This window comes from Pezoporus occidentalis, unplaced genomic scaffold, assembly GCF_034315485.1.
Source record: "Pezoporus occidentalis ecotype Australia unplaced genomic scaffold, CSIRO_AGI_Poc_V1 ctg22, whole genome shotgun sequence".
NCBI classification, from domain to species: domain Eukaryota; kingdom Metazoa; phylum Chordata; class Aves; order Psittaciformes; family Psittacidae; genus Pezoporus; species Pezoporus occidentalis.
The window spans coordinates 2,848,816-2,872,763 of NW_026914072.1; the positions used below are offsets into that span (position 1 = coordinate 2,848,816).

General features: G+C 39.0%; 2 protein-coding genes across 4 annotated transcripts in view; one reads left to right on the top strand and one right to left on the bottom strand.

Annotated features, from left to right (window-relative positions):
* Nucleotides 1-478: 478 nt before the first annotated feature.
* On the bottom strand, nucleotides 479-16,758 carry APIP (APAF1 interacting protein). Of its 2 annotated transcripts, none has more exons than XM_062620242.1 (8): nucleotides 16,672-16,758; nucleotides 11,767-11,867; nucleotides 8,653-8,701; nucleotides 7,241-7,358; nucleotides 6,347-6,482; nucleotides 3,240-3,407; nucleotides 2,566-2,688; nucleotides 479-1,214 (listed from the first exon to the last, which is right to left on the bottom strand). In XM_062620242.1, the coding sequence occupies exons 1-7, from the start codon at nucleotides 16,714-16,716 to the stop codon at nucleotides 2,589-2,591; spliced, it is 717 nt and encodes a 238-aa protein (XP_062476226.1). In that variant the 5' UTR covers nucleotides 16,717-16,758; the 3' UTR covers nucleotides 479-1,214; nucleotides 2,566-2,588. The 2 variants fall into 2 exon arrangements, with proteins under 2 accessions (XP_062476226.1, XP_062476227.1); XM_062620243.1 differs by having other exon boundaries at nucleotides 479-1,205; nucleotides 2,554-2,688; nucleotides 16,672-16,727.
* Nucleotides 16,759-16,858: 100 nt separating this feature from the next.
* The window catches only part of PDHX (pyruvate dehydrogenase complex component X), a 33,265-nt gene continuing 26,175 nt past the window's right edge, over nucleotides 16,859-23,948 (top strand). The window contains exons 1-2 of one of the 2 annotated variants that reach the window (XM_062620220.1): nucleotides 16,859-17,141; nucleotides 21,789-21,872. In XM_062620220.1, the coding sequence (XP_062476204.1) occupies nucleotides 17,006-17,141; nucleotides 21,789-21,872 (220 nt within the window). In that variant the 5' untranslated portion in view covers nucleotides 16,859-17,005. The remainder of the gene's footprint in view (nucleotides 17,142-21,788; nucleotides 21,873-23,948) is intronic. The other variant, XM_062620219.1, reaches the window with a different exon arrangement.

Consider the following 23,948-nt stretch of genomic DNA (forward strand, 5'->3'; position numbering starts at 1 on the left):
ACTAGATTTCAAGACAAATCAAGAAGTATTGCTGTTAGCATGCCCAAAGAGAAAAAAGCTGAGAGAAATGCAATCTACTTTCCCTTCATGGCAGTTGCACTTCTGAAATCCTGAAAATAATTAGCGATGCATTTTGTGCTTAAGTGGAGCACAGGAGTATGCAGCCTGTCCAAAGTCACTCTGATGTAAAAAGTAACATTTTTCATTCACGTTCTTACTACTGTTTACATCCACTCACAAGATGTGGAATCACTGCAAAAAAATTGCCACTGACAAACAAGTGTCTAAAAATGCCAAAATGGATCACAGATTAACAGAATGGTTTGAGTTAGAAGGGATCTTTGCTGTCAGACTTCACACCTGCGACTAGAGTCTCAATACTCCATCAGAAAGTTGGGCAATTGATGCTTAGACTGATGTCACTGGGAGCAAGTCTCCAGCCCAGGATATTTTGAAAGAAGACACTAAGACACAGAAATTTGGGAGAATGTATTTTAATAAGCAGTTTGATTAAATCTATCTTAGGCTGGCTAATCATAGGTCATAAAAATGCTGTTTTAAAGTTGTAATAAACAAAATCCTTCTTACTGAAAGGGAATGAACTTGAAGAAGTAAAAACCAGACAAGACCCAGAGCAGTCAGTCAATAATAACTTCCAAATGCACGCTATAAAACTGTTTCCTACTCATTATAATGACAATTGAGAGAATTAAAAAATATACATGATACAGGCTTAATTTTAGAAAAAGCTCCTATTAATATGGCAACAAATCACCAGTTCAAACAATGCTTTCAACTTCTAATTAAGGGGTTGTCCTCACTTTCTTCTCAAGAATGAAGGCTACTATAACCTTCAGAAATGGAGACTTAGAGCAAGTTCAGTGGTGCTGCAGTACAGCAGGATCAACAAATGCAGGTTGTTGAAATATGAATTTCTAAAGCATGCCAACAAAATGTCCCATTAGTTCTCAGTCTTTTTTCAAAATCATTTCTTGCATCTGAATTTTCATTCCTCCCACTGTAGCATTTGCCAGGATAAATAGCAATAATTGTTCAGCTTTGTTTGTTTGCTTGTTTTAACTCTCCTTTTCTTCTTGGATGTGTTTACAATAAAAACTGATTGCTAAGATCTGTCAGCCAGCTGAGAATAACAGCACCCCCTTCTGGTTTTAACAGTGCGAGGTCAAATCTGGAACTCCCATCATGTAAGAAACCTGTGTAGGAGAAACAAGTCAAAACTAGACATTGGGTCATAAGAAATAGGCAAAGGAATATTAGTGCCACTATATTAGCCCGATCTATTCAATTGCAGGGGCAGAGGAGCAATTTTAGGATGGTTCTCGTGGGCCGAGAAGTAGCCCTGTGCAGGTGTGGTAACCAGCATGTCTTCATCACTGTATGCAGTGGCAGCACTCCAAATACCTGTTCATGCAGAGACTCACTTGACAGCAAGGCTCCTGTCCCACTGCTTCCTCCTGTAGTGTGGGCATACATACTTGCGATTCAAGTACCTGTCTGTCCTGGGCTCACGCTGCCTGAGCAGCCATTTTTCATCTCTTCTGATGCAACCACAGTGGGTGGAGAGGATTATCTGATGGGCCAACTGTGCAACAAGTGGCCCATCCTGTTTAATTAGACCACCACTTTGGCCTAACAACTCCTTTATAATCTCAGCACTGGTATCTTTAAACTTGCTTAGATTTTCAGGAAGAAGTGTCCAAGACTTTGAAATGTTATGCTACTGTTGTGTTTTGCCATACCAAGCAGTATACTGTTTATGTGAGAATTATTTCAGGGATCCTTCATGTAGAGAGCTGCCTGATATGTAATCTGTATGCATTACGCCTGATCAGTACTTCAAACTTCACAGAATCACAGAATGGTTTGAGCTGGAAGGGACCTTAAAGATCATGCAGTTCCAACCACCTGCCATGGGAGAGGTCAAGGGCAGGGACACCTTCCCCTAGACCAAGTTACTCCAAGCCCCATCCAACCTGGCCTTGAACACTGCCAGGGAGACTGGGCAGCCATAGGTTTTCTGGGCAACCTGTGCCAGTGCCTCAACACCCTCACAGGGGAGAAGAACTTCTTCTGATATCTCATCTAAATCTCCCCTCTAAGTTTAAAGCCATTCCCCATTGTCCTCTCACTACAGGCCCTTGTCAAAGCCCCTCTTCAGATTTCCTGATGGCCCCTTTAGGCACTGGAAGCTGCTCTAAGGTCTCCATGGAGCCTTCTCTTCTCCAGACTGAACAAGCTCAGCTCTCTCAGCCTGTCTCCATAGGAATGCTTGATACAATTATGTTTTAAAAAGCAATTGCACTTCATGCAGTACATAGATGCTAAAATACACACAGCACATACTTAACTATTAATACATATCTTCTTGGTGCATTTGTGATAAATAAGCATTATTTCAGGCACAAATACAATTGCAGCAGAAATGGAGCAGAGGGGGGGAGATGTGCAACACTGAAGCTTCCTAAGTGGGAAAGCAAGCTGAAGTAATGGTGTCATGTATACTCTCTCCCTCCAAAGAGATCATTTCTATAGATAAATTCACACCTGAATATAAATGTTGGGGTCATTTATAAGATTCCGTTTTCTCCTGTTGGATGTTTTGAAGGATCTAGCCCATGCTGCTTCATCTGCACTGCGATATCAAACAAGTAATCATAACATTCGCACCTAGAATTAAAATGAAAATAGAAGGAAAATGTAAAGTAAGGCCCAAGTCTTGCCATGTTTTTCAAAAAGTAGTGATTTACTTCCTTGAGCTTTACATCACCAATGTAAAAGTCTGAATGCACAGCCCCATTACCATTTATTTCCATTACTGCTGTAAGTGAAGCGCTCAGCATTTTTGCTACATGATCCTGATTTGCTGCATTTCCATCAGCAAATGAGGAAGTAAATTCCAAAAATGGGACTAGGGAAGACTAATCAAACAGTATTGGCTGGTGTCATATAAAAGCACAGATTGCCTGCAGGTATCATATGAGGAAGGACTTGTCCCTGTGAAAGGAAAATGTTGGCAACCCTATCAGCCAGCATTGATATGAAAGGAAAATTATGTGGTGGTATCGTGAATGAACCCATGGCTAAAGCTCCTTATACATTCAGTGAGGCCAGAACTTAATGTTCTGAATCATTGTCCATGGTTGACATTAAGGTCATTATTAAGATTTTGAGGTATAATGGCAAAAGATACCTAAAAGATATTCCTAAATTCTACTCACATCGTTTTGGCTTTTTCCCATGTTTCTCCCCATACGTAAACTCCGTGACGTCTGACCAATACAGCACAAGAGTCTGGGTATTTTTCCATTGCACGTGCCATTCTTTCCTTGAGATCCTTCTCTTCTGGTGTGTTCTCAATGATGGGAACCACTAGTGTATCATCGTACCTAAAAGAAAAAATAATGATCATGTGTTTAAATAAAATGCTGTGTCTGGGTGCACGAAGCTTTTCCTTAAGAAACAGATTCTCTGCGCATGCAAAGATGTTAAATTCTCAGCACTAGTGACTTTATGCTCTTCTCTTTTGAGTCATCCTGTAACCTAAGAACTCTCAGGAACACCTTTCACTCCCAAACCCACATTATTCTGGCAATATCTAAGCTATACTTGAGGCACAAAAAGAGAAAACCACTTTAATGTATAAGGTGCAGCTATTCAGATATAACACTTCGCAGTTGAGCCCCTTTACAACTTTTTCAGACTCTTCATCCTGTATTGGCATCACCTACAAGTTTTATCTCAGATTAAATTATTTAAAGGAATCACATCATGAAGAAGGAAATTAAACTGTTTGCTGGAGAGCAGAAAAAAATTAATTTTGGTAGTCCAAAAAGCCCCTGGAAATAAGACTGTCCTGCTAAGGCATATAAATAGAAAGTAGAGTCAACACATGAAAAATAAATTCTCCGTGATGGAGTCATTGGTGGGCTACATGTGAACTTAAGAGAGCCTGAGAACCCTAGTTCCAAAGACAAGATGATGCATGTTACTCAGTGGAACTTGCCTAAGAGTTTCTTCTGAAGGAGGACTATGATATTTGGCATTGCTTGAATCTTAATTAACACTGGCAGAAACTTGTTTAAATAGTTTTAATAAGTCCCCAGCTCAAGTTCAGATTTATCATTGAGATCACACAGATATTTCATGAGTGGATGCTAGTAGTAGTTACTTTATAAAACAGAGAGGAAGCAATAGTAAAAATAATACAGCTTGTACTTCAATTCAGATATTCAGAAAATTAAGAAGTTTTATCTCTTACAATTTTCAATGCTGATGCTTTCCCAAGGAAGTCTACACAAACAGTGAATGAAGAAAATTAAGTGGCTCTTGTAGGTTTACTTGGACTCTTACATATTCTGATCATTAAAATTGGATTTGGAGTGTTTGCTACTAGAGAGGCCAAATGAGCTAAGACACTGGTCTCCTAGGTTCTGTTTTCTACACAAATGTGAGTTTGGAAGCAGATATAAATACCATAACTGATTATTAATCATAACATAAGCTTTTTATCACAAACCATTATCTGTAAATCCCCATGGAGACCCTGAATGACTAAAATACTTGGTATCTCTTTAGTTTCATTGAAATATAAGCAGCCTACATTTAGCCAAATCTTCATATAAAATACTGTGGACAGCCTGAGACTTTCTAAGCTATTTACTTCAGATAGAGTTCTCTTTCTACTGAAGTCAAAGGTATAATTATTCTGCATCGCTAGGATCATATTTAGGCTAATATATACTTCTGATTATCCTACCTGCAGCATTTTCCTGGATAGCTTCCAGAAAAGGTTAATGTAATTTGAAACAATATATTGTCAATCCCTTTTTTGAAAGATCCTATTCTGTACTACCGAATTTCTTCTGAATTCAATGGGGAGCCGTGTGAAGCAAGACAGTGCAGTCAGTCTAGTATACACATATATATCCTTAGGAACCATGTAATCTGGAACTCTATTTCTTTAGTTTTTCTGGTAAATTAACAGCATGACTCAGGATAACTCAGAGATACGGAATCTAATAAATACAATGTCTCCTGACTAACATTTAGGAATTTTTGAGAATTCAAAATGCACATCCAAAGAAGAAAATTGTTGTGGATGTTTTTTAAAACCAGTGTTGTTAGACAGTTTGCTATCAGGGGTCTATTTTGCCACATTAAAAATACAAATGCTAATGCTGACAAGGAAGTATAGCTGGCAAGTCAACCAAAACTGAGTAAAATGTGCCCAGGTATAAAATCACATGCCAGACAAATGGCTTGCTCCCTTGCCAAAGGGCAATCGATAGTTAAAAAAATTAACATAAAAAAAGGGAAAGAATTTAGCATTTCAATTTTTCATCTAATTGTTACATATTATATACCTCATAGCAGCCTTCCAATACCTGAAGGGGGGCTAAAGGGATGCTGGGGATGGACTATTCATTAGGGACTGCAGTGATAGGACAAGGGGTAATGGGTTAAAACTTAAACAGGGGAAGTTTAGATTGGATATAAGGAAGAAATTCTTTCCTTTCAGGGTGGTGAGGCACTGGAATGGGTTGCCCAGAGAAGCTGTGAATGCTCCATCCCTGGCGGTGTAGAAGGCCCGGTCGGACAGAGCCTTGAGTAGCACGGTTTAGTGTGAGATGTCCCTGCCCATGGCAGGAGCGTTGGAACTAGATGATCTTAAGGTCCTTTCCAACCCTAACTATTCTATGATTCTATGAAATGTTTGCAGATCCCAATTCAACACTGTGGGTGGAGTCCTCAAAACAAGCCATCACACATAATGTGAGTTTGGAATAACTCTGCACTTACCTCAGAGCTCATCCTTGAAAAGTAGTAACATTATCTTTAATGAGCTGTTTATTCTGAATTTTCTTTCAAAGTCTGTCAAGTAAAATTTCAAATCCTCCACTCAACATACTCTCAATTAGCAGAGGCAGTGATATGTGAAGCCCACCCAAATGCAGTTTGCACGTTATCAATCCAGCCTAACATTGGTTGGCTCCAGTTTCAGTTTAACACCGTATAGATGTGTTCACATCTCTGTTCTTGAGATATCTGTCAGAACACAGCTCTTTATTTGGTTTGTTTCTGTAGCTCAACAGACAGCTGTAGCCTTGACATTACAAGATTATATCTCAGATCCCTTTCATAAGCTTGGGACCTTCTTATGGAAAGCCAGTGACTGATTTATTCCAGACATGTTTTTACTTCTTATTCCTAATACTTCATATTACATACTCTTAACACATGTAACTCAAATGACTTGTCATCTACTTATATTTCTGAAAACGCATGATCAAACAGCGTGCCTCTTTTCTTAAATATAGAGAAGTACCGGTAATAGCCTCCTGAAATACACTTCTGGATTCCTTTTATCATCTCCTGATGGGTAACAGTGAACTCACTCCCTGGGTAAAGAAGGGTAGCCATAACAGCAGCTTTGGAATGAGTATGGATCACTGCCCCTGCCCCTAAGAACAGAAAAAGAAGACAAAAATATATTTTTAGAATTAATTATAAAACATGTCTATTAACAAAATTTTTTTCACATACTTGATTAATTTCAAGTATTTACCATTATTCTGATAACGATAAATATTTGAAGTGAATGGAAATGATGGAAAGACAGGTAGACAATAATTATCATTTACTTACAAAGGTGCAATGTTGCCAAAAATACAAAATGAGTTTTCCTTGGGTACACATGTAAGTTTCTTGTGTGGGATGGTTAGAAGAGACTCTCTAAATCCTTTCTAAAGTAAGAGAAGTAAATCTGAGCCAACAGCAAAAGCTGTCTATTACTGTCTGCTTGCAGAAAAAGTTTTGTAGTTTTTTCACCTTTTTTCGTAATTCGGAACATTTGATCCCAGCCAAGTGTTGTAGAAGGATCTAAACCATAGTTGCTGAATTGGCAGAACTACTGGTATAAAATTGCTGTAAATCCTCCAACTGCTTGCCCAACCTACCAATATACTGCACTAAAAACTAGTGCCAAAAAGACGATCACAGGTATAGCTACATGAGAAGATTAAAATGTAAATTACACTCACAGGATGCTACCATGGATTACTTTCCACTGTACATACTCCTTTGCAAATCAATTTATTTTAGAGTTTTGTGTTTATTTCATTGTAACTTCCATGTGTAAAGAATATAATGAATATTGATTTTGTGGATCTGCAGATATAGTGTTTCAGTCATCAGTGAACTAAAAGCATTTGCTACACACCTCTCATAGTGTAAGCATTCATAAAAAGAGGTGTGCACTGGCTCTTCTTCAGTTTCCTGTGCGGTGGGGGACCACTGATGTCCTGTTCGTTCATGTCACAAACAAACATATCTTCTGGCTGTATGAAAGAAGAAATCATTTTGAGCTGTGATGAGCCCTTCTACAGAGATAAAACATATACACCATGTATTTAATACAGAATGTGATTTTAACTTTGTAAAAGTGCTGTAACACACCACATTTATCTTAGCTTCTAATACTACTTACTCATAGCATGAAATGTGAATTAATATTAGGTCTTTTTATTCAGACTGCTGCTAAGCAAATATTCGTAAACCTAAAATTTTGTCAAGAAAGTCTGTTTTTAAATAACAGACAGATAAAAAGGAGAAGTAGTAACTGATAAAGGAAATGTAGATGTACTTTTCCCCCTTAAAGAACCAACAAAGGACAAGATTTAAACCTACATATAATATATTTAACTTGATAAATTATTTTTTAAAGTCTTACTTTTAGTAATTGTACGTGAATATAACCCTTGCCTCAATCAGCTACTCATAAGAGCACAAAGAATTGTTCAGGGCAGCAATAAAACTTTCTTGTTTAATGTTATTTTAAGTATCAGCAGGAAATACAATTGCAAGAGATTTCCTTAGTGTGCTGAATTCACTGCTACTGCTAGCAAAAAACAGACCACCACAATCTTGCCATATCATCTTACGTGCCTTCATCTGCCTTACTTGCTAACATCCCCAATGAGGACTGCTGTGAAGCTTCAAGTTTCTATCAGTGAAGAGATTCCTTTAACTTCTCACTGTATTTACCCTCAGATCTATAAAGCAACAAAGTCCTTTCACATATTGTTGTATTCTGGGGGAGTTCCTGCTGTCACAAAATAGTTACCATTTACCATTGTCCCCTCCACTTATACTTTGGGTTTTTTTTTGGACAGGAGGCAGACAGACAAGGTCACCTTTTCATGGGCAGAGCCTATATATTTACTGGGAATATTAAGACAAAGATTTGTAATCACTTAAATGAAAATAAATAGATATGAGGTGTTAATGCTTAATTATGTATGTGCCACTGTAACTTGACACTGCAGTCAGACATCTGGACAGCTTTTCAAGCTTGACGAAGAATAAAGATGGACTTTAATGATGGTCAAACCTCACAGTCTTCTGCATTAATTTAAAGCAAAGAGACCATCAAGACTAATCTACACTTGCCACTGAATACATGTTGGCTTGCTATGCTAGTGGAGTACTGGGTGAAACCCTCAGTTGCTTCAATAAGGCAGTCAATAGTATAACAAGTTTCTAACTTTACATAAGAAAAAAATGAAACTCTGAACAAAGGTACTTTCATCTATTTCAAGATGAACTCTGTGTTAAAAATACAGTTGAACATACCTGTATTCTTTCCTTTTGGACTCCTGAAGGAGCGATGTAGATTTCATTCCTATGAAGAGTTACAGACAGGGAAAAATGATCAAGACAGTGTTGCTCAACTGCATGGGCACTGGAGCTCTCAATCCACTGAAAAGTAAACAGAAAATCTGGCTCCTCATATCGTAATAACCTCCTTGCTCTTTCTATAGGTTGACATGTAGATGGTTTTCAAAACAGTACCAAATCATACAAGGGCATATGAAATCTCTAACTTGAAGGAGTACAAAACTGCTTTCAACAAGATGAGATCCAAAATGCACACAGGAACAGCAGCTTTGTTTTTCCTATGAACACCTAGCCTCCACCTGCAATAATTCCAAACTCATATCCCTAGAATTCAGAATAAAAAAGGAACTAGAGAAATCGCAAGCAGACAGTGATTGACAAAACAGGTGACAAAACTACTACTTAAAAATCCACAGGCTACCTATAAACAATATTATCTGTAGCATTCTACAACATAAATACTTTACATTTTTGTTATAACTGTATAGTTTTTTTAATGCATCTATATTACCTGTATTGATAAAAAGACAACACTAATTCAACACAATTAAATGACTGAAATTTAATTCCAATTGCATCAGTTCTTGCTAAGACTTTAAAATACTTATTTAAATGAGGATGATTTTAAGATGCAATCTGAAATTATTTTGATATTAGCAACCTTCCCCTTCCTAGTCGTGTCCCGTTCCCCCCGCCCCTTGCACCCTTATCTCTCTTGATTGTAATCGCTGTTTGCTTTCAGCAGTAACATACTAAATTCAGGAGCACAGAGACATCTAGTGAATAATTAGTCAAGTTACAGACACACTTTCTAAGGAACATGAGATGTTTATATTTCTGGACAAGAGAAATTTCTGGACACTTGCAGAGCAACAAAGCTGGTGAAGGGTCTGGAGCACAAGTCTTATGAGGGGAGCTGCTGAGAGAAATGGGATTGTTCAGCCTGGAGAAAAGGAAGCTGAGGGAAGACCTTATCACTCTTTACAACTACCTGACAAGAGGCTGCAGTGAGGTGGGGCCAGTCTCTTTTCCCAAATATGAAGTAATAGACCAAGAGGAAATGGTCTCAAGCTGTGCCAGGGAAGGTTTAGACTGGATATTAGAAAAAAAAATCTTCACTGAAAAGGTTGCCAAGCATAGGAACAGGCTGTCCACAGAACTGGTGGCCAACATCCCTGGAGGTATTTAAAAAACATGTAGACATGCTTAGGGACATGATTTACTGGTGGACTTGGCAGTGTTAGGTTTATGTCTGGACTCGATAATCTTATGGGCCTTTTTTGCTATTTAATTGATTCTATGATTCTAAATCTTCAAAAAATACAGCTCTTTAGGATGATTTACTCTTCACAGTGGTAAAATGGCTGAGAATCACATAAAAACATGGCTTTATATTTGTAGTTATTAACATTCATGAATTAACACTGCCAACATTGCATTTAGTCGTAAAATTTTTGCATGAGCAAAATGAATGAAAGTGCAACATACCGAGAACTCAAATGGTAATTTGGTTTCTAACGAAAGCCATGCATTTTCTTCTTAAAATTATGTTTTCCTTTTTAGAAATCAAAAAATTGAGAAATTAAATCATAAATGGAAAATCTGATGATGAAATATAGCTTTCAAAATACATGATACCTTTGAAATACAGAACACCTGACACAGAATTCTAGATCCATTTTTAATATATTATCCCATGTCCGAATTGTCATTTTTGTTCTGGGTAGCTGATACAAACTACACAGTGAGTAAAGCTGATTAGAATTAGCTGAGAAGAACAGTTGTTATAATTTCAATCAAATTTCAATCATTCTTTCATTATTTCCAATGCAACAATTCTAAGCCAGTCTGATCTCCGCCTTATAGCTATTAATTTTGAAACACTTATGTTATTGTAGGTATAGAACAGTACAGCCACATGGATTCCAAGACCATGTACAGTATTGAAACCGACTCAAATACGTATTCTGGTGTAGTCTGCGCAACCAAGTTATAGAACTGCTGGGGGAAACTGTACTATGTCAGTGTGCTCTCCGTTGACACCATTTGTCTTGCCACAACCAACATCAATCACACTGAAATTACAAAGAATATAGGCTACACTTAGCTACCAATGAGAAATTAGTGCTAGAAATATATTTCCATAGACAAAGAACTTTAAAAACAAGAAAAAAAATCCTTATTCCTTGCAAGATCAAGCAGGGAAGTGAAATGACCTGCACAAAGCCATCAGAATAGCACAAATCTTAGCATTTAGAGCCTTTCCTTCATATGTATCTCCCTAATATATTTGAATACCAATGGCTGTATGTGTCTGTATGCAAGTGTATGTCAGAAAAATGAGAGGTCGGTCGCTTTCAAGTTAGATTGTCACTACACCCTGTGACTGGGGAGAACTGCAGGCACTGTGCAAGGTGTTTTGAAGAATGAGGACTTCACCTTTTTCAATGGCCACTGAGAGAAGCTCTGTCTCCATTGAAACCCTGGAAAGTATGAACATGGGGAGACTAGCAACTTAAAAAGCAAACTGGTGCTTCTCAGTAGTGGATACAGACCAAAAAATATTCTGCTGTTACCTGTTCTGCTTTAGTAATATTTTAAGAATATCTCCTTAGAAATTAACTCAGCCAAACAGTAATTTCCTCCTTAAAGGAAATGTCCTGCCTGCAAAATGTCTGGGGTGGGATCCACCTCATCTAACTGCAGGCATTTGAAAGCTGTGTGCCAGGTGTAACCCACCCTAAATTCCATAGTCAATAAAATTAAAAAGGCGGAATACAATTTCCCTTAAAGACAATTCATCTACCTTAAACTAAGATAGAAAAAAGAAAAAAAAGACACTCTGTGAAGATTATCTCTATTTGAAGGGACTGCAGTGACTAATTCAGACTAGCTACCACCCTTCTATATGGTAAAATTTGGCATACTGTTCATTTCTCCTCTACCTTCTTGCTCACTCTTGACATTCAAACATTTTTCATGCTACTGAAATGCCCTCACCAACTACTAAACACAGCCACCCCCACCCCCCTCTAACCATCACATTCTTTTTCTTCTATCTTTACTCACCCGTGTTTCAAGCTAATTCCTCCACCAGTTCCTGTTACCCAGCCTAAACCATAAAACAGTCTGCAAAGATCTGGGATAAGATTTCTTGGATGTAACTTCTCCTAAAAGTAAAGAAATAATTACAACTCATCAGAAACATCATAAATCTAAGCATTTCAAAGCTGAAATTAAGTTTAAGGGGACAGTACTTTTGTACTGCAGTATGACAGTCTGATTTATGCTTACGAACTTCAGTTACAACATGACTGCGTGTTTGTACAATGCCCTTTATGCGTTGCAGGAGTCATTAACACCTTGAAAGGAACAAACAAAAGCCCCCCCCCCCCCCATGCATGTCTGACTATCCTTCACAGGAAAGATTTCATCTCAAATTTAAGTGCAGTGGCCCACAGGTCTTATCCCAGCAAGGTCAGGTTGTAGACTATTGCTATTAAAAAAAGAAAAATAAATGCATCTAACATTACCATTTTGAAAAGTTCAACTATTTTTTTTTCCAATTGAACCAGTTTTCTGTAGGTTTATTTTGCTTAATTTACAAATTTCAGTAGAAGAGACTTTATTTGTTCTGTTCTGTATTTTTACATAGCAGTCAAAAATACCATAGAAAACACAAGCAAATTATTTGATGAAGTTCACATTCCTATATTTTTACAATGTGAGGTTACCTCACATGCATTTTAGCCAGAAAGCAAATAGCATTTTTTAATATTTCTTTCAGAAGAAAAAAAAAGCTCTTATTTTTTTCAATATTCCACTGTTCAGTACATCAATAAATATCTATTAACCAAAGTATCTGCAGTGTCACAGATTAATCACATAGTTCATCTAAACCAGAGTGGGTTTACAGTACAAGACAAAACAATTTATTGGAAATTCTAAACGCTACTCTGTACTGATGATACAAAACAAAAAAGCTGCACCTAACAGGCAGTGGTCTTTGATTAAGTGAGTGCTACATTACAAAATTAAACATTTTTCATGTTGGATTCATTCATGTAAGAAATATAACCAGTATACACAGAGAAAACCGTGAGAAGTTATTTTAATTCATGCTGTGCACTTGAATATATGCATTTGCATGTTGTTTGAAGTATTTCAGGTTATTTGAGAAAACAAAAAGTGAGATTCTCCCTCCCCCCCCCTTTACCAGTATAAAGATAAAAATCATATGTTCTTTCACAAAGATCCTGATACGACGGAACCCATGAGGTAAGGAAGTAAACAGCGAAACAAAGCAGCAATTTTATTTATGACATTTTATCTCCCTGGGATAGAATAAGATTTCCACCCCATCATCAAAGCAATACAGATGGGTTTGTATCTTATATGGGTGTGTGAGAGAAATCAGAAATTAAGCACATCAGATGGGCTTCTTGCTTTGCTTTCAACAGAAAAATGTAATAGTTTTAGGCAGACTAAACCCTTAGGTCACCAAATACAGTCCCCTCCTACTGCAGGCAACTCTCACAGAATTCTTTTTTTTATATGCATTACACCTGATCAATACTTCAAACTTCACAGAATCACAGAACGGTTTAAGCTGGAAGGGACCTTAAGGCTCAGTTAGTTCCAAACCCTGCCACAGGCATTAATGCACATGTTGTATGTTTACAAACACAAAACAAGCACAGCTATGTGTAAATTATGGGTCGTTCTTTCATTGTTCTGATTTACTGATACAGAATTAATAGCTGTACCTAATTCCCCTGTCACAAAACTGAGTCCCATAGTATCTTGCTTTATTATTCTTCAAAATAACATTGCTGTCTATTCCTAACCTAGGTACTACAACCACTACTTTTTATTTCAAAGAAAAATGATGTCTCTTCTACTTTTGATGGAATAAGCTTATACTAAATAGGTTTATATTGTTATTATTTATTGAATGTACACAGCCATGGAAAAAAAAATTATAACATTCCCACAGTTGTTTATGTTTTCCCTGTTGGATGAATCTAGGCATTTACTGCAAAATTTATATTAATGGGATAACATGGGCACTTTTCACCACTTTTATAAATCATCTAAAATAATTCTACGAAGTACAAAACCAGAAGCTACTTTAGCAAAAACATATGAAATATAATCAAGGAATTTTGACTGTTTTGCTGAAGAATTCCAGGATTATACATCAATCCTCAGAGTTTAACAGTATTTTTCCAGGATCAGTAGATACTAATCATAAACATAAACTAGCAGAACAAAAATCTGACTATTTCATGTTTAAAATTGCTGATGATAAAAATGACACCTCTTTCCATAATTAAGAGTGCGTAATTGCTATAATAAGCCTGGGAGTAAATGTGTGAAAGCAGAAGGCAAGTCAACAGGATTACTCTTTGTCAAATCTCAATTAGCAGTATTTTAAGTTTGATTTTACAGTTGAAGTACAGATCCCATTGGCTGTCTCTTTTTTCATATCTCCAACTCAGGAACTGGCCCACCAGTTTCTACATGTTGTTATGTATCAATGAAAACTCCACAGATTTCCATGAACTAAAGGAATTGACTGATTTTTCAACCCATTATTCTTTTGAAAAGAAATTTGCTGGTACATCTCTAACCAGAAACTGACCAGAAGTATTCACAGAAAAATTAGAATCTATTTCCAGCAGTCAAGTCTATTTTAAAAAATATATTATTGCATTCTGGAAGACGGTGGTTGCTCAAGGAAAATGAGCTTTTTCCTATTTTATTTAAATTACTTTACCTGATACTATTTAAAACACCAAACAAACCCACCCTCCTGACCCAAAACCTCAGAACAGAGTGTGTATCCAATATAACAAAAATCAAGGTGGACCCAGTCTACTTGTAGAACAAACACAATTTGTAAAGGTTTGAGGATAATTTTCAAAAGGCGTAAAGCTGAACTACAGTGTGGATATTTTAAGATATTACAGTAAATATAAAGTGCCTGAAATATGTACTTGCCTTTCCTAAATTGCTTAGAAATCATAGATTTTTGTCAGAAGTAAGCACAGGCTGCACAGATGAAATCATACTGTTGATATTTCATACTAACAGGTAGTAAATAATGATGAGGTTTCTCTGAATAGCCATGTAGCGATACATTTGATGTAGTAGACCAGATTTGTGCTACACTGTATACATGAAGTGAGAAAAGTACCAATAATAAACTGGTAGATTTCTGTTTAAAATCTGTCTTTAGCATAGAAATGAATCAACTAAACCAAAATTGCAAAAATAATGTCATGATCCTTTAAAAAAGTTTATTTTTTACGACACCTTCAGCACCATACAAGGATTCCATAATGAAAAAAAGAGTTTTTTAAGTGAGGAAAAGGAATAATTGTAAGGAAGAGACAGGAAAGCAGGGCGGTGTGGATTCTTACTCCGCTTAAGACACAGACTGTCAATTCTTAAAGCAACTACAGACCTCCAAATGAAACAGATCATTTATGGTTTGCCTTTTTTAGGTTTGTGTTTTTTGTTTTTTTTTTTTCTTTTACTGCAGCAATTAGAAACTTTAATAGGATTTTATTTTATTTTAAATAAGCGACTAGCTGCTCTAGTGCTCAGTTTAGTCATTTACGCCCATAAAAGGCTATTTCCAAGAGGAATGCTTGTTTAGCAGGGGGAAGGTACATTACAGGGATTAAACAACCAGAGAATAAATATAACAAAGGCAAAAAAAACAAAAACAAAAGGCAAAAAAACCAGCACACGCCAAAACTGGGAGACAGGTAGTTAACTTTGTAAAATTCTTTTGCTTGAAACATTAAGAAAAAAATGCTGTTGTCTCTGTTCCCTCTCCCCACCCCAATACCACAGTGTCTCCTAACACTGAAGACAGTGATCCTTGATGGTCTGAAGTGAGACCATAAGACTACAGCAAAATGGAACTGGGATTCTGTGAGGAGCTCGAGATTGTTCCCTGTCCCTTAGAATCACAGGGAGCAGAGGTTTTGTTTAACGCAGCCCCCCTGAACAGACGGCCCACAGAGAGACCATTTCCATCTTAGCGATGCTGCTACAGGGGGCTGCATGCCACGGGAAAGTGCTTACACTTTCCATCAACAGCTGGGAAGGTGAAGGGATGGAAATGGCAGCCTGGGGTGAGTTTGACAAGGTTTGGAAGCTCCTACTTTAACCTCACCTTTAAAACCTCATGAGTCACAAACTCCACAGGCAATTTGTTTAGCTGCCCCAGGTTAGAAATATTTTCCTAAGGTCCAAAGTAAACACTGCTTGCTAAAACTTAAGCTTGTTGTCTCTTATCAGACAGTTACAGGCATGAAGATGAGGTTCTTTCATCTCTGTGACAAGATTTTATATATTTACAGGTTGCCCAGAGCAGCTGTGGCTGCCCCATCCCTGGCAGTGTTCAAGGCCAGGCTGGACAAGGCTTGGAGCAACCTGGTCTAGTGGAAGGTGTCCCTGCCTGTGGCAGGGGACTGGAACCGGATGAACTTTAAAGTCCCTTCCAACACAAACCGTTGATTCTGTAAAAAAAAAAAACAAAAACAAAAACACCCAAACAAACAAAAAAAACAACAACAACCCAAACAATCAGAGAGAAAGGCCAAACTAAACCAAACTTAACTCCCCAGAGTTACCACAAATAGAAGGGCCACGAGCCCTGTAACTGCAGGTGGACTGCCAGCCGGCAGCACTTCGGGAAGTGTAATACTTAACACCTCTGTGCTCTCTGGCATGTAACAACAAGGAGTGCGCCTGACGGAGAGAGCGAGAAGCCCTTAGCAGTGTTCAAGCGCCACGGCGGGGTCCGGACACGCCGGTTAAGACTTATGCCGGTTCACATCGCATGTCAGGCCGCCAGCAGTCCCTCCCACCCGGCGAGAGGACCGTGAACTGCTGGCGGGGAGCAGGGGCGGCCCTGCGTTACCTGGGCGGGAGGGGTAAGGGGCAGCCCCGCGTTACCTGCACGGCGTCCCGGTCATTGGCGCCAATGCCGTTGGCTGCCATGGCGCCCGTGTGGGCGGGCGGGGGGCGGGCGGGCGGAGGTGGGGGGGGAGGGGGGGTGTCCCTTTCCCGGGGCCTGCCCGCTGAGCGCCTGTCTACTGCGGGTGTGTACCACCGAGCCGTGCGATACCCTAGGGCTGGACGTGATGGGATGTGCAGACTAGTCCCCCCTCGGGTCTGGTGTGCGGGAAAGGGGCAGTACCGGGTGAGGGGCGGGCCCATCTTTTTTCTGCTCAGGCAGTGAGAGAGACAGCCCCGGCACGGGGAGGGCAGGGACGAGAGGAGAAACAAGATGGCGGCTTCCTTGTGGGTGAGCTGTGGTGGCAAAGTGGCGCGGCTGCTGCTGGGGCGGCCGCCAGCTCTGGGCGCTGGCTTGGCGTTTGCTCAAGGGGGCTGGAGGTGTCTGCACGGGACCCGGGAGCTGCTGGGTGAGTGATGGGTGCATCCTGCACCCGTCGTTGTTAGTCGAGTGCCCGTGCCGACGGCCTCTTGCAGGGGTGTGTGTGTAAGAGTTAAGTGAGGGGTGAAGATAGGTGGTGGTGGTGAGAAGTAAAGGCTGTGTGCAAGGGAACAGAGAGATGGGAGTGCCTGGTGCTACCAGATAGGTAGCTTTCTGGGCTTTGAGTACACATTGCTGGCTGATATTCAGCTCTTCAGCCACCACTATCCCTAAGTCCTTGTCCTCAAGTTTGCTGTCAGTCCTTTCACTCCCAGCCTGTGTTGATACCAGGGATTGTCCCAGTACACCTACGTGCGGGACACCTTGCACTTGGCTTTGTTGAACCTCTTGAGGTTAACATTGGTCCACCTCTCCAGCCTGTCCAGGGCCCTCTGAATGGTATTCTGTCCCTCAGTTGCATGTCAGTTGCACCACTCAGCTTAGTTTTGTCTGCAGACTTTGAAATTGCACTCGATCCCACAGTGTGTATCATTGATGAAGGTATTAAGCAGTACTGGTCCCAGTATGGATCCTTGAGGGACACCACTCATCACTGATCTCCATCTGGACACTGAGCTATTTATCACTGCCCTCTGGATGTGGCCATAACTGATTCCTCATCTACTGAATAGTCCTCCCATATACTCCATCTCTCTCCAATTTATAGAGAAGAATGTTATGGGGGACCATGTCAAAGGCCATACAGAAGTCCAGATAGATGGCATCCATAGCTCTTCCTCTTTCTATGATGTAGTCACTCCATCATAGAAAGGCCACTAGGCTGGTCAGGCAGGACTTGCCCTTGGTGAAGCCATGCTGGCTGTCTCAGATCACCTCCTTGTCCTCCATGTGCTATAGCATTGTTCCTAGGAGGATCTGTTCCATGATCTTCCCAGGCACAGAGGTGAAGCTGCCAGGTCAGTAGTTCCCAGGGTCCTCCTTTCCCTTTCTAAAAAGGGCTGCAGTGTTTCCCTTTTTCCAGTTACCAGGAACTTCACCTGACTGCCATGGCTTTTCACGTATCATGGACAGTGGCTTAGCAGCTATGTCAGCCAATACCCTCAGGACTCTGGGATGTATCTTGTCAGGTTTCATAGACTTCAGGTTCCTCGGGTGGTCACTATCCTGATCTCTTACAGTGGGAGTGGCATTGCACCAAGGATGGGCCTTGAGGTCCATCCACTAGAGAGGTGGGGGAAGAGAGATTAAATAACAATGGAAGTAATAGGAAAAATGTGTGTAATGTCTTTACCTTATCACTGAAATATGGTTGAATACTTGTAGTCTTCTACAAATGTAATGATTTATTCCTTCATAATCCTGTGGCAATGTGACAGACAAGGTCAGTTTTATTGTATGTATTAACATTAGTAAATTACAGAACATGGTGGACAATTAATTCCCTTAAAGCATTGTGCATTAGTTGAAGTTTCAGTACTGTGTTCTCTGAGTTCTTCACCATGGTGACTTTTAGGACTTGGAAGTAAGGATGAGAAGCACTTTCACTCAAGATGATGTGCTTTTCAGCTCAGAATTCTTCTAGGTTCTTTCCTTACCCTTTTTCTTCTGGATAATGGGGAGAGAGGGAAGGGGTTAATTTTTTAGTTTTCAGTGCTACTGAAAGCAATACGACAACTGGTAGAAGTGTGGTGGTGTTTCCCATGGAATGACAATAAGCCTTAATGCTGGCAGAATCCTGCTGTTCTATACAATGTACTTTCCACGTGTCTACTGTTCTCTAATTGAATAGAGATTAAGATATACCAGTTAAAGAAAGAACCTCAAAAATCTGTCAGGTTCTGGGAAACTACTCATACAGAACAGTCTAGAAAGATATATTTATTTGGCCTCAGAACTACCCTTAAAAGCTCAGAAAGGTAATATATCTTGTATTACAAGCTGTATGACAGAATGCTGCTGGGGTATACTGGATCAAATGACAAGAGATACAGTGTGCTTGGCCAAGGCATGGGCTGTATCATGAGCCCTGTCCTTGGAAGAACCCCCTGCCATGGGATGGGTCTTGCTGCTGTGTAGTGCCACTTTTCCAGGTCTGGGTTTACTAAATAGAGTCAGTCAGCTAGCAGATTGAAGTGATCTGCTGCATGGCTGTGCCTAGTAGTTGGTGCTGCAGGGCCTGAGAGGTTGTGGTGGTGTGTTGCTTACCTACACTGAACTTCTCAGATCTTTTTATTTTGTTTGTCAAAGGAAAGAAAAGGCTAAGAATTGACCTTGTTTCCGTATATAGACAGTCACAAGGAGGGACTCTGTAACAAGAAATCTTCCAAGCTTTGCAACAAAGACATAAGATGTAACTGCGGAAACTTGAAATTGCTCAATTTCAACCTTGTCGTGGTTTAAGCCCAGCCTGTAACTCAGTACCATGCAGCTGTTCGCTCACTCCCCCCTAATTCCTCCGCCTGCTCCTAGAGGGATGGGGAGGAGAATCAAAAGAATGTAACTCACACGGGTTGAGATAAGAACAGTCCAGTAACTAAGGTATAACACAAACCACTACTCCTACCACCAATAATAATAATCATAAGGGAAATAACAAGGGAAGAGAATACAACTGCTCACCACCCACCGATCGATACCCAGCCTGATCGAGCAGTGATCTAGCCCTTCCGGGTAACTGCCCCCAGTTTATATAGTGGGCATGATGTGCTGTAGTATGGAATACCTCTTTGGTCAGTTTGGGTCAGGTGTTCTGTCTCTGCTTCCTCCCAGCTTCCCCTCCTCCCTGGCAGAGCATAAGACTCAGGAAGTCCTTGGTCAGAGTAAACATTACTGAGCAGCAACTAAAAACATTGGTGTTATCAGTGCTGTTCCCAGGCTGAAAGTCAAAAGCACAGCACTTGCATAGGCTACTAACAAGGAAAAAATGACTACCACTGCTAAACCCAGGACAAACCTGAAATGTAAATATGGTTTCCCAACAGAAAAAATATAGTATAAATATATACAATAATATATTCAGAATAATATATATATTATATATATATTATTTATTGTATATAATATATATAACCCTAAGCCCAACCCTAACCACCTTACCCTAACCCCTAACCCTAACCCTAACCTTAACCGTAACCCTGACCCTCACCCCTAACCCCTAGCCCTAACCCTATATATATTTATATATATTTTATATATAGAATATATATAGAATAATATATAGAATAAATTATACATGGGAAAAGTTCATCAGTGAAAGAGGTGGATCATCAGTGTTTAGAGTGCTAGTATCATGGGGGCTTTATTAATTTTGAAGATATGCTTTAATTCTGAAAATAATTCCACAGCCTGCAGCCAAGAGGATGAGAGAAGAGTATGTAGTGTCTGTGCTGGATTTTAATAAGACCAACAAAGTTTATGGTCTAGGAATTCAATACTCTGAATTCTCATTTCTTTTTTTAGTATTTGAATTTTGGGGAAATGGGATTACATACTTTGCCTTGGTGTTCTTAATGTTGCAGTTCAGCATTGAGACAGAGGTCATAATCAGGACGTGAGTATCTAGCCCTTCATAAAGAGTCAGAAAGGTTCTAACAAGTGGCTAGATATGTTCTGCACATTTGCACCCCATTCGGTCTTCATGCTTGCAAGCCCATGACTAGAAGCCTGAGGTTGGAGAAGTCCTCTGAGACAGAAGGTGCTTGCCTGTCTGCTACATACGTAATTGCACTGCTGGCATACTGTATAACTAGGAAGAAGAGCTATGGTAGATACCACAGAGGAATTTGTGAGTGGAGTTACTTACACTGTCCTCTAGCACATCATGGTTCATCAGCAGGGAACATACCAATACCTCTAATCCGATTTCTTTTGAGTACAGCAGTTTTGGCCTCTCTTGAGGACTGGGGTATGTGTGTGTGTGTGTTCTCTCCTCTGGGCTTACTTATGTCTAACATCTCTTATGTTCAGCCTTTGTTTCCTGACAAGCAGGAAATGAGAAGACAAGTCGTAGAATCATATACTATGAAGTAATGCTTCAAATAGCTGCTGGTTTGTTTGTTTTATTTTCTAGTGTTTGTTTTTTATAGCTGCTTTTTCATTCTACACACAATAGGGCTCCAACCACACACAAGCTAAGCTGTGTTTTTTTTCTGTTTACATCTCTGTTGACCGAGTCATGAAACCCTGTTTCACTTCCATCTGCAGAAGGATAGTTCAGTAGGTCAGGCTGAACTGAGGGATACTTGAAAACACTGGTTTGTATATTTTTAATAATGTACAAAATCTTGGTCATGGACAGAGTTTCCGTTGAAAATTGAATCAAAGCTTAAGCAGGTAAGTATCTGAAATCATCTTCAGCAGAGCCAAAGTTTATATATCATATTTTTATGTAAGAGAGATTTTAATTTGCTTAATATTTTGTATTATTTAAGACTGCATACTGAAGTTGGCCTTGTTCTCTGTGTAACATGCAGGTTCTATACTGAGTACCATGTTTTCTTTGGTGCTCTTTAGAGTGCATGCTCATATGCAAGCTTAAAAGAGCATCATAGTGAATCTTGTTCAAGTGTCTTTCAGATTCATGCACTTTTAGTTTCGTTTGTGTTAAGCAGTTAACTGAGAACATAGTTATACTGAAAAAGTATTTAGTCTAGATAATCATGTGCTTGTTTTACAGGTATACCTGGTATTAAAGTCCTCATGCCTGCACTGTCTCCTACTATGGAAGAAGGAAACATTGTGAAATGGTTAAAAAAGGAAGGTAACATAGTATTTTCCATGGCCACATTTGTTGTAACACTTCAGCTATATAAATCTGCTCTGTAAGAATAAGATCATTCTTTCTGGGTGGATCGTAGTATCTTGAAGCATTATGTTTGGTACTTGGAGGCTGTCTTTTTGAGCAGTGCCCACTTTGAAATTCTTAGTTAATGAAACGTTTTTCCCTTTCATTTTCTTTCAAAACGTTGCATTTGGGCATATTTTTGAAACATTTCATTAGGTTGTTCCAGGGTGTGAGATTGTGTGTGTTGTTTTAATTGTCGGTGTTGTCAGGCTGAACTTTGGAAGTTCGAGAGCCTTTGACTTTGCAGAGGGTCTCTGTTTCATTATGCTTCTGCATTAGAAAATAGCATGAAAGATGTGGTATTTCTATAGTTGCTATTCAGGGCTTACTTTTTCTTCTTTAAATTATGGTCTACAATTAAAGCTGATAAAATTGCTTTAATAATTCAAATTCCAAATGAGGAAATCTCTTTCCAAAAAGAAAAAAACCCAACCCCAAATCAAAACCCAAGCTACTCTTCCATAAAAAGTCCTACCAGCCGTGGTTCTCCTGAGTTCTCTGTGCTCTGACAACTGAAAAGTAATGTACTTTTGTTAAAATATGTTGGAGCAGCTAGATAAGTAGTCTGAGTGTATGTTTTGTCTTCACGTCACTTGTATGTAAGTCAAAAATGATCTGCAGAAGAGTTGGTAGTCCCTGTTATGTCAGGAGACCTCTTCCCCTACCATTCCACCTCTTCAATTACAGTTAAAACTGGATTTTGGCTGTACTTTTGGATTCCATGTAGCCGTTGTCCATTGGTATATATCTTATTCTCGGACAGTTTTAGATGTCTAAGGTGCTGAACACTTTCAGAAAAGAGAAAAATCCCTTAAAGCAAATTATTTTTAACAGACACAATTGGTGGGCTAAACCTGTGTTTTGACTGTTCTGCCTTTATAAGCCATTTCCTCTAAGTGTTGATCCAGCCTCCATCATTGTATTACTAGGAGTACTTTGCTTTTACGCATTTTTTTTAATACATTTTGAGAGATATCTGGAAGGCAACTTGTCACTCCAGGAGTGGACACGACCTTTTGCTCGTAAAACTTCTAGTAAGAATTTCTGCAGAATTTACTAGAAACAGTATAGCAGTCTGTCTGCATGGAGGGGCCTTAGCAGAGGGAGGGTCTCACCAGAGTGGAGTAGAAGGGATCATAAAAAGATGTTAGGATGCAGCAGCTATGCAATGTCTTTTTCCACTCTACTTTCCACTACTTCTACCCCAACACAAAAGGAAAAAAAGAAAAAAGCTCCACACTTATTTTAATTAAATTAAAATAAAATCTTAATTGATGGTTGGACTTTGAGAGAAAATGACTTCAGAATTTTATTGCTCTACTTCCTATTTAGAAACAAGCTTAAAATTGACTAGTATATTCTCTTATTTGGACCATTGGTGGCCTTAATTAGTTCCTATGGATATTTTTTTTTCCCCTCTGTCTGGAGAATAAACATGATTTTGAAAGAAATGAAGCTAAATTTTGAAGAAAAAGCAAAGTGATTTAATGCTTATACTCCTGTCTGCAAGGGATGCTCATAACTACAAAATCTTCCAGTGAGTTTGCCATCTAATTGTAGTGGCATTACTGAATATAACTATTTATTTTTTTTTGGATATGAGATTATCAGATATTTTAGAGTAATTGATAGAAGCAAGCTGTTGATTGCATAGGAATTGGTTTTCGCACTGTTTAACCAGCAGGGGTCAGAAGAATACCGTTTTGATAATTTTTCTGCTCTTTGTGTAAGTATAAAATGTTTTCATTTCTATGCTTTCACAGGATGGACAGTACTGCAGAAGGAAAAATTAATGTAATTGACAGTTTGACTCTTCCTTCTCTCTGTTAATGCAGTGTCATATTGATTCCCTCGGGTGATAAAGTCCTCATAAAAATAAAACTATATTTCTGAAAACTTGTTTTCGTTATGTATGAATTCAGCGTTCATGAAAGATGTTTGACTGACACCTCAGGAGACTGAAATCCTTTTGTTATTGTGAGCAGGAAACAG